The following is a 14,711-nucleotide window of genomic DNA, read 5'->3' on the forward strand; positions in this document are numbered from 1 at the left end:
TACAATCTGAGATAACTTCCTTGTAAAACTAATTGGAAATATGAAGTTGGTAACAATAATATCTGGTACTTAGATTTGGTGACTGCATAGGCTTAATAAACATAATAACAAGCATAGCCAATGATTATCAGATAACTGAGGAAGTGTGAAAATTATGCTTTACGACATTCTACAAAGATCACAGCGTTACAAAATTTTGTTAGAAATTCATCGGGATATGTTAAAGTAAAATATGTAATTATAAGGGGCTGTCGAAAGACTTGAAAATTGGTTAAGGCAAACTTACAGAGCCACTATCTGAGCTCACTGTACGGTAGATTCCAATAGGGATCTCACAAGACGTGGAACATAGTTTCTGGTAAAGTCGTCCATAAGTTCGAATCCACAGATCTTCCTTTGTGATCCATACCTATGTGTGTTAATTAATGTGGCATTATTATTTGTTATGACAAAATAGAAAATTCAATGAGCATATAAAAAAGACTTTATATGTAACTCTGAATTATAGACTTAATTTGATATAAAAATCTTCTGTCCGTACTACTTTCCGAAATTGGCCCATTAATTATAAGAACGATAAAGAACAGACGTGTATTTGTTTGAAATTATTTTAGAAACACTTACACCGTGTAAGCCTATACTGATTCATGTTTAAGAGTGGAGGAGCAAGAGTTTGCAAGAAACAATTATTTACATATGGGAGAAAAAACGAATTAAGTAGTCTATACCATAATTATAACTGTACTTATCTTACACGAAACATGTGTAAAAGAGAAAAAAGAATATCGGAATCTGTTTAGTTTCTAGAAGATAAATAGTTGAGAAAAAATGCCTCAAAAGGAGATTAACGTGGACCTAGAGATCTGATCGATTACCAACATAAATATACAGAAGTTTCAAACAAATGTCTACTTACACATGACAGAAACCCTGATCCAGGTGCCTGGTCTATACCCAGAAGAAGACGTACAAATGTGATCATATAGTCCTTCACGAAGGTCTAAAATAATGTTGATATACAAAATGTAAAAGAAATAACAAATATATCTTTTAATTTTTGATGCCCCTCTCCTAAACCGATTATTATCTATAGTAGAAAATAAAACCAACGCAGGCCTGTGTTGTTATCTGTACTAGACAATAAAACCATCGCAGGTCTGTGTTGTTATCTGTACTAGACAATAAAACCATCGCAGGCCTGTGTTATTATCTGTACTAGACAATAAAATAATCGCAAGCCTGTGTTATTATCTGTACTATACAATAAAACTATCGCAAGCCTCTGTTGTTATCTTTACTATACAATAAAACTATCGCAAGTCTCTGTTGTTATCTGTACAAGACAATAAAACCATCACATGCCTGTGTTGTTATCTGTACTAGACAATAAAACCATCGCAGGCCTGTGTTGTTATCTGTACTAGACAATAAAACCATTGCAGGCCTGTGTTATTATCTGTACTAGACAATAAAACCATCACATGCCTGTGTTATTATCTGTACTATACAATAAAACCATCGCAAGACTGTGTTGTTATCTGTACTGGACAATAAAACCATCGCAAGCCTCTGTTGTTATCTGTACAAGATGTATTTCGCGAATATCACGAACTATTAACTCCCATACTAATTAGAATTTTTTCTGGAACATATTTTAATAGAAGAGTTATACTTAATAGTAGGTTTACAAGGAAAGTTATTCTTTAATTTTGTTTTAATAGAAGCATAATTTTAATTAAATTATTTTCTTAATTTTTAGATTTTTGATTATTCTGTATTTGATTTGATAATATGAAAGCTTAAGTTTATCAACTTCGTCTGTTTTATCAACTGCGAAAATATTAGTATCTGGACAAAGGTGAAAGTTATTTGTGTTTTTCTTATTTCTAGTCGTAGGTAGGGGATATTTATTTGTCTTGCTTTATCTAAAGGTAATTTCAAAGTTATTTACCTGATAAAGCATGGTATCCAACATACTGGCACTGAACACATTCCCAGCTGCAAATGGCAACCGGAACATGTAGGAAATATGGGACCCTCGATCTTTCTCTCTCTATTTAAATAAAGCATTAAGGTTATTGTTTCTAATTATCATTATATTACTACTGCTTTAATGAGCGAAGTATTATCTTTCCGTTTCACTCGCTAACGTCTATATAACTATTTTTAACTACTTAACCAATACCACAGATAAATAGAAATGGCTTTTAAGCTTAAGTGTCTAAAACAATGGAAGATTATTATTGCTTTCACTGATAACAGCTTGGATATTACATTCTTACGTCCAACAAATTTAAAATGGCTCCTCGAGGTACGTTACAAGAAGATAAACTGTTCTTACTTTGCCTTTAAGACAGTGGACGTTACAGTCTAAAATTATACATAATTACGTTTGCATTCAACATTGAATTCTAATATTATATAAAAAAGAAAACTTTAGTGACGAAATTAATGGTAAATATTTTCTATTTAATTTCAAATATCATAAAAGATTATGAAATAAAATAGTTTCTAAAGCTTAGAACTGGTACATTATTTCTTATGGCTTAAGAGAAAGACTTAACAATTGTTAAGTTAATAATTACTTTGTAGCTTGTTAATGTAGCTGTAAAAGATTTTGCTAAAAACAGAACATGAGTGAAAATAAATAATAGGATACGTTACTCAATAAACCCCAGAAGATTTTTACCACATCAAATTTAGTTAAATCACGAAACAAAGAAATAATATATTATCCTAAATAAGATTGTTTTGGAAGTATTTGCTAAGACCATTCTAAATTTTAAATTTAAGGATTTGCATACGAAAAATATGAATTTAATTAAAGAACATGGATCTGGTTTTTAGCTTGTCTAATTAAACCAAAGCGTTTTTTTTTTGCGATTGAAGTGATACGTAACGCGATGTAATATCTGCTCAGTCTGAATGTCAAATTTTAAAAAGTTAACACGGCTATAAGTCAATGGTAACTATGCCACACTTAATTTCAAGGCTCAAACCTCTAAATCGTTTACTCAATGCAGAATAATGATTAGACTCAGTCATAAAGTCTAGGTTACTAAAACTCTTATTGTTTTTTTCCTGAAAATGTGAAAGACTGTGATTGGGCAATAATGCAATGTTGACTGGGTAGATGTTTTAAGTAACTGAACTACTGCTCCCTAATGCTGTAAATCTCAGTTTTTATTTCGCTGGTTATTTAGGACCGAATTTGACATTCATATTAAGAGACGTGGATCAAAGAATGCTGAAAGCGATATTGACAAAAGAATATTAGGAATCCAGGAAATATAGTTCTTATAGGTTTGTAATGGCTAGTTAGAACAACCCGGAATACTCCAAAGAAAAGTCAGAGGAGCTATTAAAAAACTAAACATTGAAAATACCTTGAAAGAATATATAAAAGGTGTTTGGGAACCTGGTAGTAAAATTGTTTCAAATATTTTATCATATGGATAGAAATAAATAACCAAAGAACCAGGTGAAATTAATTTGTATTAAAATGCTTAATAAAAGTATCCTTTACAGAAGAATTACAGGGAAATATTTATTGTTTGTTGTTCGTTCAAAATCCTTCTGAACACTACAGTCACACTAATATAAACAATGGGGAAATAAAGAAGTTGGGTAAGAGCAAGCTGGTTTCAGATCAAGGCAGAAAACACAATTATCATGTAGCCATTTAATCTCTCTTTATTTACTTCCTAGACTATACTCTTCAAGGCGATCTATAATATTTGTTAGAAATTTCTAGATCACAAATTCCATTGAAGTCATTGCTTGAACCAAGAGGTTATCGTAAAAGCAGATGAATCGTCGATATGATTCAAAATTCATAAAACTGTTCGCAATGGATTCAGTACGTCCCCTAGCCTTTTCAATATGCACAAAGATTATCTCACACAGGAGGCTAGGGATAACTCATACTAAAATATTCATTATTTGATTGATGAACACAAGTAAAGCAGCGAGATAATAATTTTTCCATGATTACTAAGAAAATCAAGGCCCTGGTAGCTGGAAAGTAGAATTTTATAGACAAAAAAATAGTAATAGCAAAACCTTGAAACAAGTGCATACTTTTGTTTGAAAGGAGTCGTACGTTACAAAAGGATGCAGCTGCAGTCAGGTGATTAGAAGCAGGATTGGTTTCTCTAGAAATGGATTTTTCAGAATCGCACGACATATATAAGTGATATTATCCGGAAAATAACTCAGGCAGGGTTTGTTTTGCTACGATCTGGGCTATTGCAATTTATGTGTGTTGAATGTAAAAATGAAGATGGTGAGCGGCTGAAAGTTAATGATTTGTAAGATGTGATGCCACAGATAGCTTTAAAAAACGAGATGGCGTTTCAGTAACATAGAGTGTAGCATCTCTTCCTAATACAATTCAAAGATAGAAATACGTGGTATACTAGATGTACTTCCGCGGGGTCCACGAAAGTGTTCTGTTTCAAGAGTAAATAAAATCAAGAGTAACAAATACTTTTATTTCATGCTTTTGAAGCTCGTGTGTCATGCTTTGTTGTAACCAACAGAGTGCATAATTCTTCTCGTTATTCATGGCCTGCGCACCTTTTTGCTGACGTCATGACAGCACAGATTGCAACATTAAGCGTCCCTTATGTGACGTCATTATATTGTCTATTGACTGACTGGCAGACAACACACTACTATATAGTGATGTGAGTAGTAAAAACAGGTGACTCCTCCAGACGATTTTCGGCCCCCTTTCGGAGAAATTATTTACGTCTCACAGCAGGAAGACAGCACAACAGAAATGATCACAGATGGTGTGATTCTAGTGTAGCTGTGGGAGGTAGGAGGCTCGGTAAAGAGTTAAGTTAGAAAGCTCTGTCGATGATAAAAAACAAACAAAAAACCAGCAACAATAGAAATACGCGACTTTGTTTGTTTATGGTGTCGCCTATCATTAGTGATAATGGTGTCACTGAGGTTTCTTAAATTGATACATTTGGATCTGAGAAAATTATGGCCAGGTGGTTAGGAAGCTTGACTCGCAAACTGCGGGTCATGGGTTCGAATCCCCGTCCACCAAACATGCTCGCCCTTTCAGCCGATTCGTTGGTAAAAGAGTAGCCCAAGAGTTGGCGGTGGGTGGTGATGACTACTTGCCTTCTCTCTAGTCTTACACTTTTAAATTAGGGATGGATAGTGCAGATAGCCCTCGTGTAGCTTTGCGCAAAGTTAAAAACAAACAAACAAACAATCTGAGAAAATTATATTGTTAAGGTAATCAATTGTTTGTCTTGTAACAAATTTAGATTAGAATAGTTTAAGATACACGTAACTTCTAAAATTGATCTTTTGGTTTTGATAGCCGCGATAATGTAAATTGAATGCTTGAACTACTATTTTGCACTTTTTCAGTTTAGTTACAATTGCCGTTATAATGCAAATTTAATTTTTTTAAACCAAGATACGAACGGTAATCAGTAAACCTACTTACTTACATGCTCTAGCGTAAATCAATGCAAAGTTTGAGGTCAGGTTTCGGGGAATCCCCGCAAAAGTGCTTTAACGAAATTCCCGAATTTCCCAAGGAGTCGGGTGAAAATGTTATCTCTGTGCAAGCCTCCGGGCTGAGACGATTCGCTTGGTACCATTTAGAAGTCGGTGCAACCAGCAGTTTAGGAGGAGTTAGGTGACACATACACCTCCCCCAAACACACACACACATCCATTGAATCTTATTATGTGGATTATATGTGTGCATGTTAGTTTGTTTGCTTTACAGATGTGTTTACATTGTTGGGGGTTATTAATGCTAGTATCTTATTTAACTTAACGTGGGATATCTTACTTGAAATTTTCTTTTATGATCTTTGTCTTTAATATTACTTACGTTGGTTGGTTACTACTTGATTAATAAAAACGCTTACAGGAATTACAAAAGAAAACATAATAATATGTTTAATACACTAGTATTTTGTATTTGCTTTAAACAGAGCATTACACTGCTCTTATAAGTTTATCGCTGTATGATTATTCCAAATGTCATGCATTACTCCCCACAATTTAATCAATTTCTTTGGTTGCCGTTTGAATTTCTTAAATTCCAGATAAGCTTATGTAGCTGTTATGATATTGCCATCAGGCTTTGCGCAGGCCATTCAATAACTTTAGCTTTAGCTTCTTCTTCCTTCTACGTATTGTTCCATTACATTTGCTGCATGATTGAGATCATAATATTGGTGGAAGATGAATTCCTGTCCACCTGGTCTTCTTCTTGTACCTATCAGCAGTCAGGAATCCATCACTTTTGTGTAGGTTTCCAACACCATTGGCTGAGATTCAAGCCATACAATGTTGGTTCCCCAGGATATTACACTGCAGATGTTGTACGTTGACCATGACACCGCTTTCCTCTCTGACATCTAAATATCATTCATTGTTGATAGATAATTTCAATTTGGATTCATCTCTAAAAAGTATTCTCCATTAGTTTCCTCGTACTATTATTTGAAGTTTGATGTCAATTTTAGCCTTTTGGTTTGGTTTTCTCTCTTAAGCAGTAGTTGTTAGCAGCCACAGAATTATTGAGGCCACATCGTGCTGATGTATATCTTACTATTCTAGAGTTAACATTTACTAACATTTATAAATGTACATATTAGCAAGATCTTTACTGAACATTCGTGTATCAAGTAAAGACCCTGAATATATTTAATATTATTACTGAAGAGCTTTGGCTTTCTACTTCGAGCGCTCATGTTATCAAATCGACTAGTATCACGTAGTTCCTTCAGATTTTCAAAACAACTATAACTCAAAAAATTATTATTTTGCCTTAACTTGTCATCTGAAATACCTTTTACTGCCCAAGGTTTTCTTTTTACATGAGTGTCTAGCGGCATTTCTGTTTTGAGGACCATGAGTGCATTACTATAATACTAATGCGAGTATTATTAATTCTTGTATTTTAATGACCATTATAGTGGTCTGTCTGATTGGTTATGTCGTAGTTAATCACAGACTAAATTATCACAGTGTCTAGTTCTATTAATTTCTTCACAATAGAGGGGGAGCAATTCCATAATACTTGCATCTTATACCTATAATTATTTCCAATATTATACATATATTCGGTTTATCCTTTTACTAAATAAGGCAAATTGTCTAAAATTAAGACATTTTTCAGCTAAGTGGCATTACCTTTTCCATTCTGGACAGATGAAGGGCATAGAGATCATGGGCTCGAAACTGCGTGAACCGCATGTTGCTAGACTGGCTTAATTCTGTGATGACCCTCACACTGGGAAACAGCCTAAGATTCAGAATAAAAGAACAGTCAGTTTTGCTTTGCTAGCAGTAGCTTCGATTAAGACACAATTTCGTTTAAATAAGTTAATAACAGAAATGAAGAATACTGTACTTGTTTAGCCTCACAAGAAACTAGTAACGCGAAATTCCTTCTGTGACAGATCTTATGGTAGCAGTCGTGGAAGCTTTAACACAACTTTACTACAGGCTACCATAACTTAAACATCTTTCCAGTAGAATAGTTATTGTGTCTACGTTACTTTAGATCTACTAACAACATTTGTACATGTACAACTTTATCTCCATTGACTGGCTACTTTCATTAGGAACCCCCTCCCCTCTAATACGAAGTTGAGGGCACGGGCTGAACTTTTATTAAAGCTCTGGATTTCGGAGCAAGCATGCGAGGATACAATCCATGCGATACCATAAAGCATTTCCCGTACTTTAAACTGCGGAGGAGTTTTATTAGTGACAGTAAATCCCTTAATGTGAATGGTTGTTAGTAGGGATCTCCTTACTGGCTGTCTTCCCTCCAGTCGTTAGTTGAAAATTAGGGATGGCGCAAGAAGGCCTTAGTAGATTTGTCATAAATACAAAATAAACCTGTGCTCAGCGAGGTATAGGCTTTACAAAAGATGAATGAAGGTCTCTTATTTGACAGGAGTGGAGAGTAAGTATAGAAGCTAGTTTGCAGCTGTCAGGAGAGAAAGTCGTGGAAAATGCCACGTTCGAGGTCAGATGGATTGAAATGCGATAATTTTGTTTGTTATGGATGAAGCTACTATCGTAAGTTTGGAAAATGCTAGTGCTGAAGATCGTTTCTGTCTCATCTTGGAAGAAATCTTTTTCACCAGCATTGAGCTCCAGTATAATGGTACACTCTAGATGTTTCTCTCCTATCTTGGAAAAAACTCTTGTTCACCAGCATTGAGCTCCAGTATAATGGTACACTCTAGATGTTTCTCTCCCATCTTGGAAAAACTCTTGTTCACCAGCATTGAGCTCCAGTATAATGGTACACTCTAGATGTTTCTCTCCCATCTTGTAAAAACTCTTGTTCACCAGCAGTGAGCTCCAGTATAATGGTACACTCTAGATGTTTCTCTCCCATCTTGGAAAAACTATTGTTCACCAGCAGTGAGCTCAAGTATAATTGTACACTTTGTATTTTTCTCTCCCATCTTGGAAGAACTCTTGTTTACCAGCAGTGATCTCTAGAATAATAGTACATTCTGGATGTTTCTCTTCCATCTTGGAAGAACTCTTGTTCACCAGCATTGAGCTTCAGTATAATGGTACACTCTGGATTTTTCTCTCCCATCTTGGAAGAACTCTTGTTCACCAGCAGTGAGCTCCAGTATAATGGTACACTCTAGACGTTTCTCTCCCATCTTGGAAGAACTCTTATTCACCAGCATTGAGCTCCAGTATAATGGTACACTCTGGATGTTTCTCTCTCCCATGTTGAAAAACTCTTGTTCATCAGCATTGAGCTCCAGTATAATGGTACACTCTGTGTGTTTCTCTCCCATCTTGGAAGAACTGTTGTTCTGTACAAAGCTTGGTGCTATAAGGCCGTTTATTACTAGTAACAATGTCTTTGTGCACCAATTCACAAATTAAATAATGAATATTCTTTACATTGTTTAATGATCATAACCAATGGATGATTATTAGGTGAGCAGTAATGAATATAAATATGTAAAAATATTTAACGTGGTTAGTAGAATATGCCTCAAGCGCTAATGAAGTGTATCCCTATACCTGTAAAACTAATACAGTGTACAGAGTATTTTATGTAATACAACCAAATGCAGCTATGACAGGATATAAAATTTGGAAGTGTAAAAAAAAAGGTTAACATCGGAGTAAAGAAATATAGGGAACGTTTCGAACAAATACGAAACTTCCCTTCCCTTTCATTTCATGCATCACATGTTTGAGCATGAATACATTCACCTGTAAAAGTTTGTGTGTCAGTGAGTAAAGTTGTATTTACTATCATTTAGCTCAATAAATTATATCCAAAAATCCACAAAATCGCTTGAGATAATTACGTTTCATGTTGGATTTTGTACTAGACAATTAGGTATAGCATGCATATTCTCACAAATGTAGTAAAAAACTAGTTAATCTTGTACGAAAAGTAAATAAAATTACTGTAATTGTTGACTAGTAACCATCAAAGTAATTTCAATTCTAATGTCACATTTGTGTCTTTTATTTTAAGTTTAAACATTTATTTTGCTTTATTTAATCTCCTTACAATGTATATAAATTTCCTTTAACACTTTAGTGTGTTTGGGTCATAATGAAAAGACAACCAATAAAGTTAACTAACCACGGTTTTAATTACTTATGCTGAGTCAACTGACGCGAAGTACACTGGAACTAAAATTACAGCTAGCTCTAGGTGAAGAAAACTCAATTTTTATTGTTCATGCAAATAGTTTAACTCACGTAATAGTGTATCTTAAATTCACATGTTAATTCATTATCACCTTTTGTATTAATTTGGAAGAAAATAATTATTTTTTATTACTTCTACGGCACAACTCTAGACAGTCGTTCACAGAGACAATGACGTGAGAGAGTACGTCTTTTTTACTTTTGACCATCCACAAAGTATTAGTGATGCAAGAACATTGTACTCTTTCTGTGTAATTTAGTCTGGAAGTACAGGTGATTTGCAGTTTTTCTTAATTTCAGATACATGACTGATTATGGCTCTGTCAAAGCATGAGAAGGTCGAGTTAATCCCACTGTAAAATTCAAAGTTGTCTTGAATTACAAGAACAGCATATGAAACACAATTCTTTGAAGTGCCTACGGTTCCAGACTTTCTGAACACCTGTACATAGTTTTTAGTTTTGACAATCCACACAATATTACTAATGCAAGAATATTGCCCTCTTTCTATATGGCTTACAATTGCTATGACCTGCAGATGTATTTTAGAAATTCAAGTTTGTGTCTATTCCTTGTTCTTTTAGTTTGGCCCCCAAGTGGCACAGTGGTATGTCTGCGGACTTACAACGCTAGAAACCGGGTTTAGATACCCGTGGTGGGCAGAGTAAAGATGGCCCATTGTGTAGCTTTGTGCTTCCTTACAAACAAACAAAATCATTCAGTTTGTGATACCCATATCTTCAGACAGAGCTTCAGCCTGTGTAAGCTGAAACACAATATAATATCAAACATACATGATAGGAGTAAGTAAGGGACTCACATACTACAACTTGTTTAATCTGTAAACTCTAACAATATATTCAGTTTAGAATGTATAGGATGAAAATTCTAACAATATATTCAGTTTAGAGTGTATAGGATGTAAACTTTAACAATACATTCAGTTTAGAGTGTATAGGATGCAAACTCTAACAATATATTCAATTTAGAGTGTATAGGATGTTAACTTTTACAATATATTCAGTTTAGAGTGTATAGGATGCAAACGTTAACAATATAACAGTTTAGAGTGTAAATGATGCAAACTCTAACAATATATTCAGTTTAGAGTGTATAGGATGTAAACTTTAACAATATATTCAGTTTAGAGTGTATAGGATGCAAACTCTAACAATAGATTCAATTTAGAGTGTATAGGATATAAACTTTTACAATATATTCAGTTTAGATTGTATAGGGTGCAAACGTTAACAATATAACAGTTTAGAGTGTAAAGGATGTAAACTTTAACAATATATTCAGTTTAGAGTATATTGGATGTAAACTTTAACAATATAACAGTTTAGAGTGTATAAAATATAAACTTTAACAATATATTCAGTTTAGAGTGTATAGGATGCAAACTTTAACAATATCACAGTTTAGATAGTATAGGAAGTTTTTCAATTTGATTTCATGATGAATAGTTGATTGCTACAATCCATAGAGAGCAACTTTAAACTGCAAACAGTGAATTGGTCATGCTATATATATATATATGTTAGCTTTAGCCTATATTAGTATATGCATTAGTATTATTACTTTTTGTTGTTTATTTCACCGTCACATGTTTATTTTACTGGAATAATAAACATTGTGTTTATGTTTTTCAACATTTTGAATGCACTTTACCGTGTTTTAGTAATTTACTTTTTAACGTACTTGTTCACTTGACTTACTACATCTGGTTTTCAGAATGAGGGTGAAATGTAGAAAGTGTAACATTTATATTCACACACATAAATGAAACCATGCTATTTGCTCATGAATTATTAACCAGTTGACTGATGTCATGAAAATTATTTAACTTTCTTAGTCTCAGGAAATGTTCATCTTAGTCTAGGAAGTCTGTTCTTATTTCTTAAATTATTTATTGTATTTACTGCTATGAAAAATAATAATTTTGTGCTTTCTATAATAGTAGTAAAATTTTGAAAAGTAGTCTCAATTCTGAATCTTTGCTAGAATTATAAATGTAACAAAACATTCACTAAAATCCCATTTAAGTTACTCTGCTATAATCATCTTTAAATAAAGTCAAACAAGTAGTTTATGAAAGTTGAATGATTGGTATTTGGCGAAGTTTGAAGTGAACTTACAGCTCACGTATACTCACCTGAACATAGTTTGTACAGCAACAATGGTATTACAGTGTACAGCCCACGTATACTCACCTGAACATAGTTTGTACAGCAACAAAGGTATTACAGTGTACAGCCCACGTATACTTACCTGAACATAGTTTGTACAGCAACAATGGTATTACAGTGTACAGCCCATGTATACTCACCTGAACATAGTTTGTACAGCAACAATGGTATTACAGTGTACAGCCCACGTATACTCACCTGAACATAGTGTATACAGCAACAATGGCATTACAGTCTACAGCTTACGTATACTCACCTGAACATAGTTTGTACAGCAACAATGGTATTACAGTGTACAGCCCACGTATACTCACCTGAACATAGTCTGTACAGCAACAATGGTATTACAGTCGGCCAAGTGATCTTCTTCAGCAGAATTACTGCTCTCCTTGTTCACCACCACCACGCTCTCTGCTAGGTTAATCCCCGCCTTTAGCAAGTCGTCTAGACTTTAATACAACAATATTTATTATAAACTTATGCAACTTCTCTATAACAATGAATTTAACAAACAGTGAAAAATACTCATATTACTGGAAACATAAACGGTTTTAAAAGGGGGATTTCATTTATCATATTAAAGACACAAACACAGTCATCTTGGATCCCCTATCATCTCTGAGGTAAACATGGTAATAGTGCTTATGTTCACCACCGCCACTTCTTTTTTAAACCAATGGCACAATACCTTTCATTACCGTTGCTAATGAAATCAGTGACAAAGGACTTTTAGTACCTTCAAGTTATTTCTGTGTACTATGGACAGATGTTTTGTGTGTTATGAACATTTTTCTCTATGTACGCTAAACATCTTTAAATATATCTATATACGTAACTTCTAATCCAATAAATAACAGACCATTCAGACCACCAATACTGCATTGAGTAGTAAAACGACCGTGTTTTAACTTTTGTCACATTCTTACGGATAATATTGAATAATAAATAATATTTAATAAATCGATGTATTCCTACTTACTTACGCTTTGAATACATATTTTTCCGATAAAACTCTAGAATCAAAAACATATTTTACTACAAAGATATCAATCTACAGGATATTGGAGAAACCCTACTAACCTTCAGTGGACGTTCCAACAACAGGATATTGGAGAAACCCTACTAACCTTCAGTGGACGTTCCAACAACAGGATATTGGAGAAACTCTACTAACCTTCAGTGGACGTTCCAACAACAGGATATTGGAGAAACCCTAATAACCTTCAGCGAACGTTCCAACAACAGGATATTGGAGAAACCCTACTAACCTTCAGTGGACGTTCCAACAACAGGATATTGGAAAAACCCTACTAACCTTCAGTGGACGTTCCAACAACAGGATATTGGAGAAACTCTACTAACCTTCAGTGGACGTTCCAACAACAGGATATTGGAGAAACCCTACTAACCTTCAGTGAACGTTCCAACAGCAGGATATTGGGGAAACTCTACCTACCTTCAGTGAACGTTCCAACAACATGATACTGAAGAAACCCTACTAACCTTCAGTGGACGATCCAACAACATGATATTGGAGAAACCCTACTAACCTTCAGTGAACGTTCTAACAACAGGATACTGAAGAAACCCTACCAACCTTCAGTGGACGTTCCAACAACAGGATATTGGAGAAGTCCTACTAACTTTCAGTGAACGTTCCAACAACAGTAAATCTTCAAAACCATAAAACTCTTGATGCATAACATTTCAGGCAGCGTGATCATTTTATCTTTCTTTATAGGTTGAAATTTTTGTATTTTTATTTAAAATTTTTTGTTAATATAAGAAAGTCGGGAATCGAAATCTTAAGTCAGGTTTTTATATCCGTCCTGCGTTATGACCAGTCTCAGTTTCTCTTCTATAAAAAGTAATTCATTATGATAAGTATTTAAAAAAAAAATGGAAAAGGATATAAATTAATGCAGCCTCTTCATAGCAGGGACAAGAACAAATTCTTCTATCGACTGAGTAGAATTTTATTATTCTGGTATGTGCTGCTAGTTCGGACAAACGGACAGAACCTGAAGAAGACAAACCACAGAACTGTCGAAACACGAGGCCTAAAATAAATATCACTGTGCTTGCAAATCGTTGGTTGTTAATTTACCTCTGTATTAGCATAATGTGATTCCCTCGCCATGTAATGTAACGTATTGTTGTATTTTACATACAACATTTTAATTATTGGAAGTCATATTGTGTTACAGAACTGATAACACAGGTATGCACAGTGTATATACATGCTTATAAAAATAGTGTGATGATATTAAGAATGTTTTAACCACCTTTTCCTCTAACTAAATTAATCATAATTACTTCATTCATTTTAAGAAACAAGAACAAAATACACCTTTAAGAGTTAGCACATCAAATGATCTTGAGAGTCCTGTGAACTTACCACTAATTTTGTTGTCAGACTAAGTGTAAGTGACCAACTTAAGTATATTTTAAACTACCGAGATTACAAAACACGCCGACAGCTGCCTTTTTAGCGGTTTTTAATTAAGAATCGTTTTCTTATTCAATCCTCACTTAACTTAGACGATTATCTTAGGAAGCGACTTATCACGTTATTTAGTTAAATAAACAGTAAGGAAGATGTTACTTGTACTTAGTGTAATAAGGAATATGTTAATTGTACTTATTGTAATAAAGAATATGTTTATTGTACTTAGTGTAATAAGGAATATGTTAATTGTACTTAGTGTAATAAGGAATATGTTTATTGTACTTAGTGTAGTAAGGAATATATTTTTTGTACTTAGTGTAATAAGGAATATGTTAATTGTACTTAGTGTAATAAGGAATATGTTTATTGTACTT

At 33.9% G+C, this 14,711-nt stretch overlaps 1 protein-coding gene across 1 annotated transcript in view; it reads right to left on the reverse strand.

Moving 5' to 3' along the window:
• LOC106465293 (potassium channel subfamily T member 2-like) overlaps nt 1–14,711 on the reverse strand; it is a gene marked incomplete at its 5' end in the record, with an annotated part of 71,587 nt that overhangs the window by 11,470 nt on the left and 45,406 nt on the right. The window contains 5 exons of the mRNA XM_013925500.2: nt 287–409; nt 917–1,000; nt 1,952–2,053; nt 7,180–7,291; nt 12,203–12,337. Coding sequence (XP_013780954.1) covers nt 287–409; nt 917–1,000; nt 1,952–2,053; nt 7,180–7,291; nt 12,203–12,337 — 556 coding nt within the window. The remainder of the gene's footprint in view (nt 1–286; nt 410–916; nt 1,001–1,951; nt 2,054–7,179; nt 7,292–12,202; nt 12,338–14,711) is intronic.

This window comes from Limulus polyphemus, unplaced genomic scaffold, assembly GCF_000517525.1.
Source record: "Limulus polyphemus unplaced genomic scaffold, Limulus_polyphemus-2.1.2 Scaffold1897, whole genome shotgun sequence".
NCBI classification, from domain to species: Eukaryota; Metazoa; Arthropoda; class Merostomata; order Xiphosura; family Limulidae; genus Limulus; species Limulus polyphemus.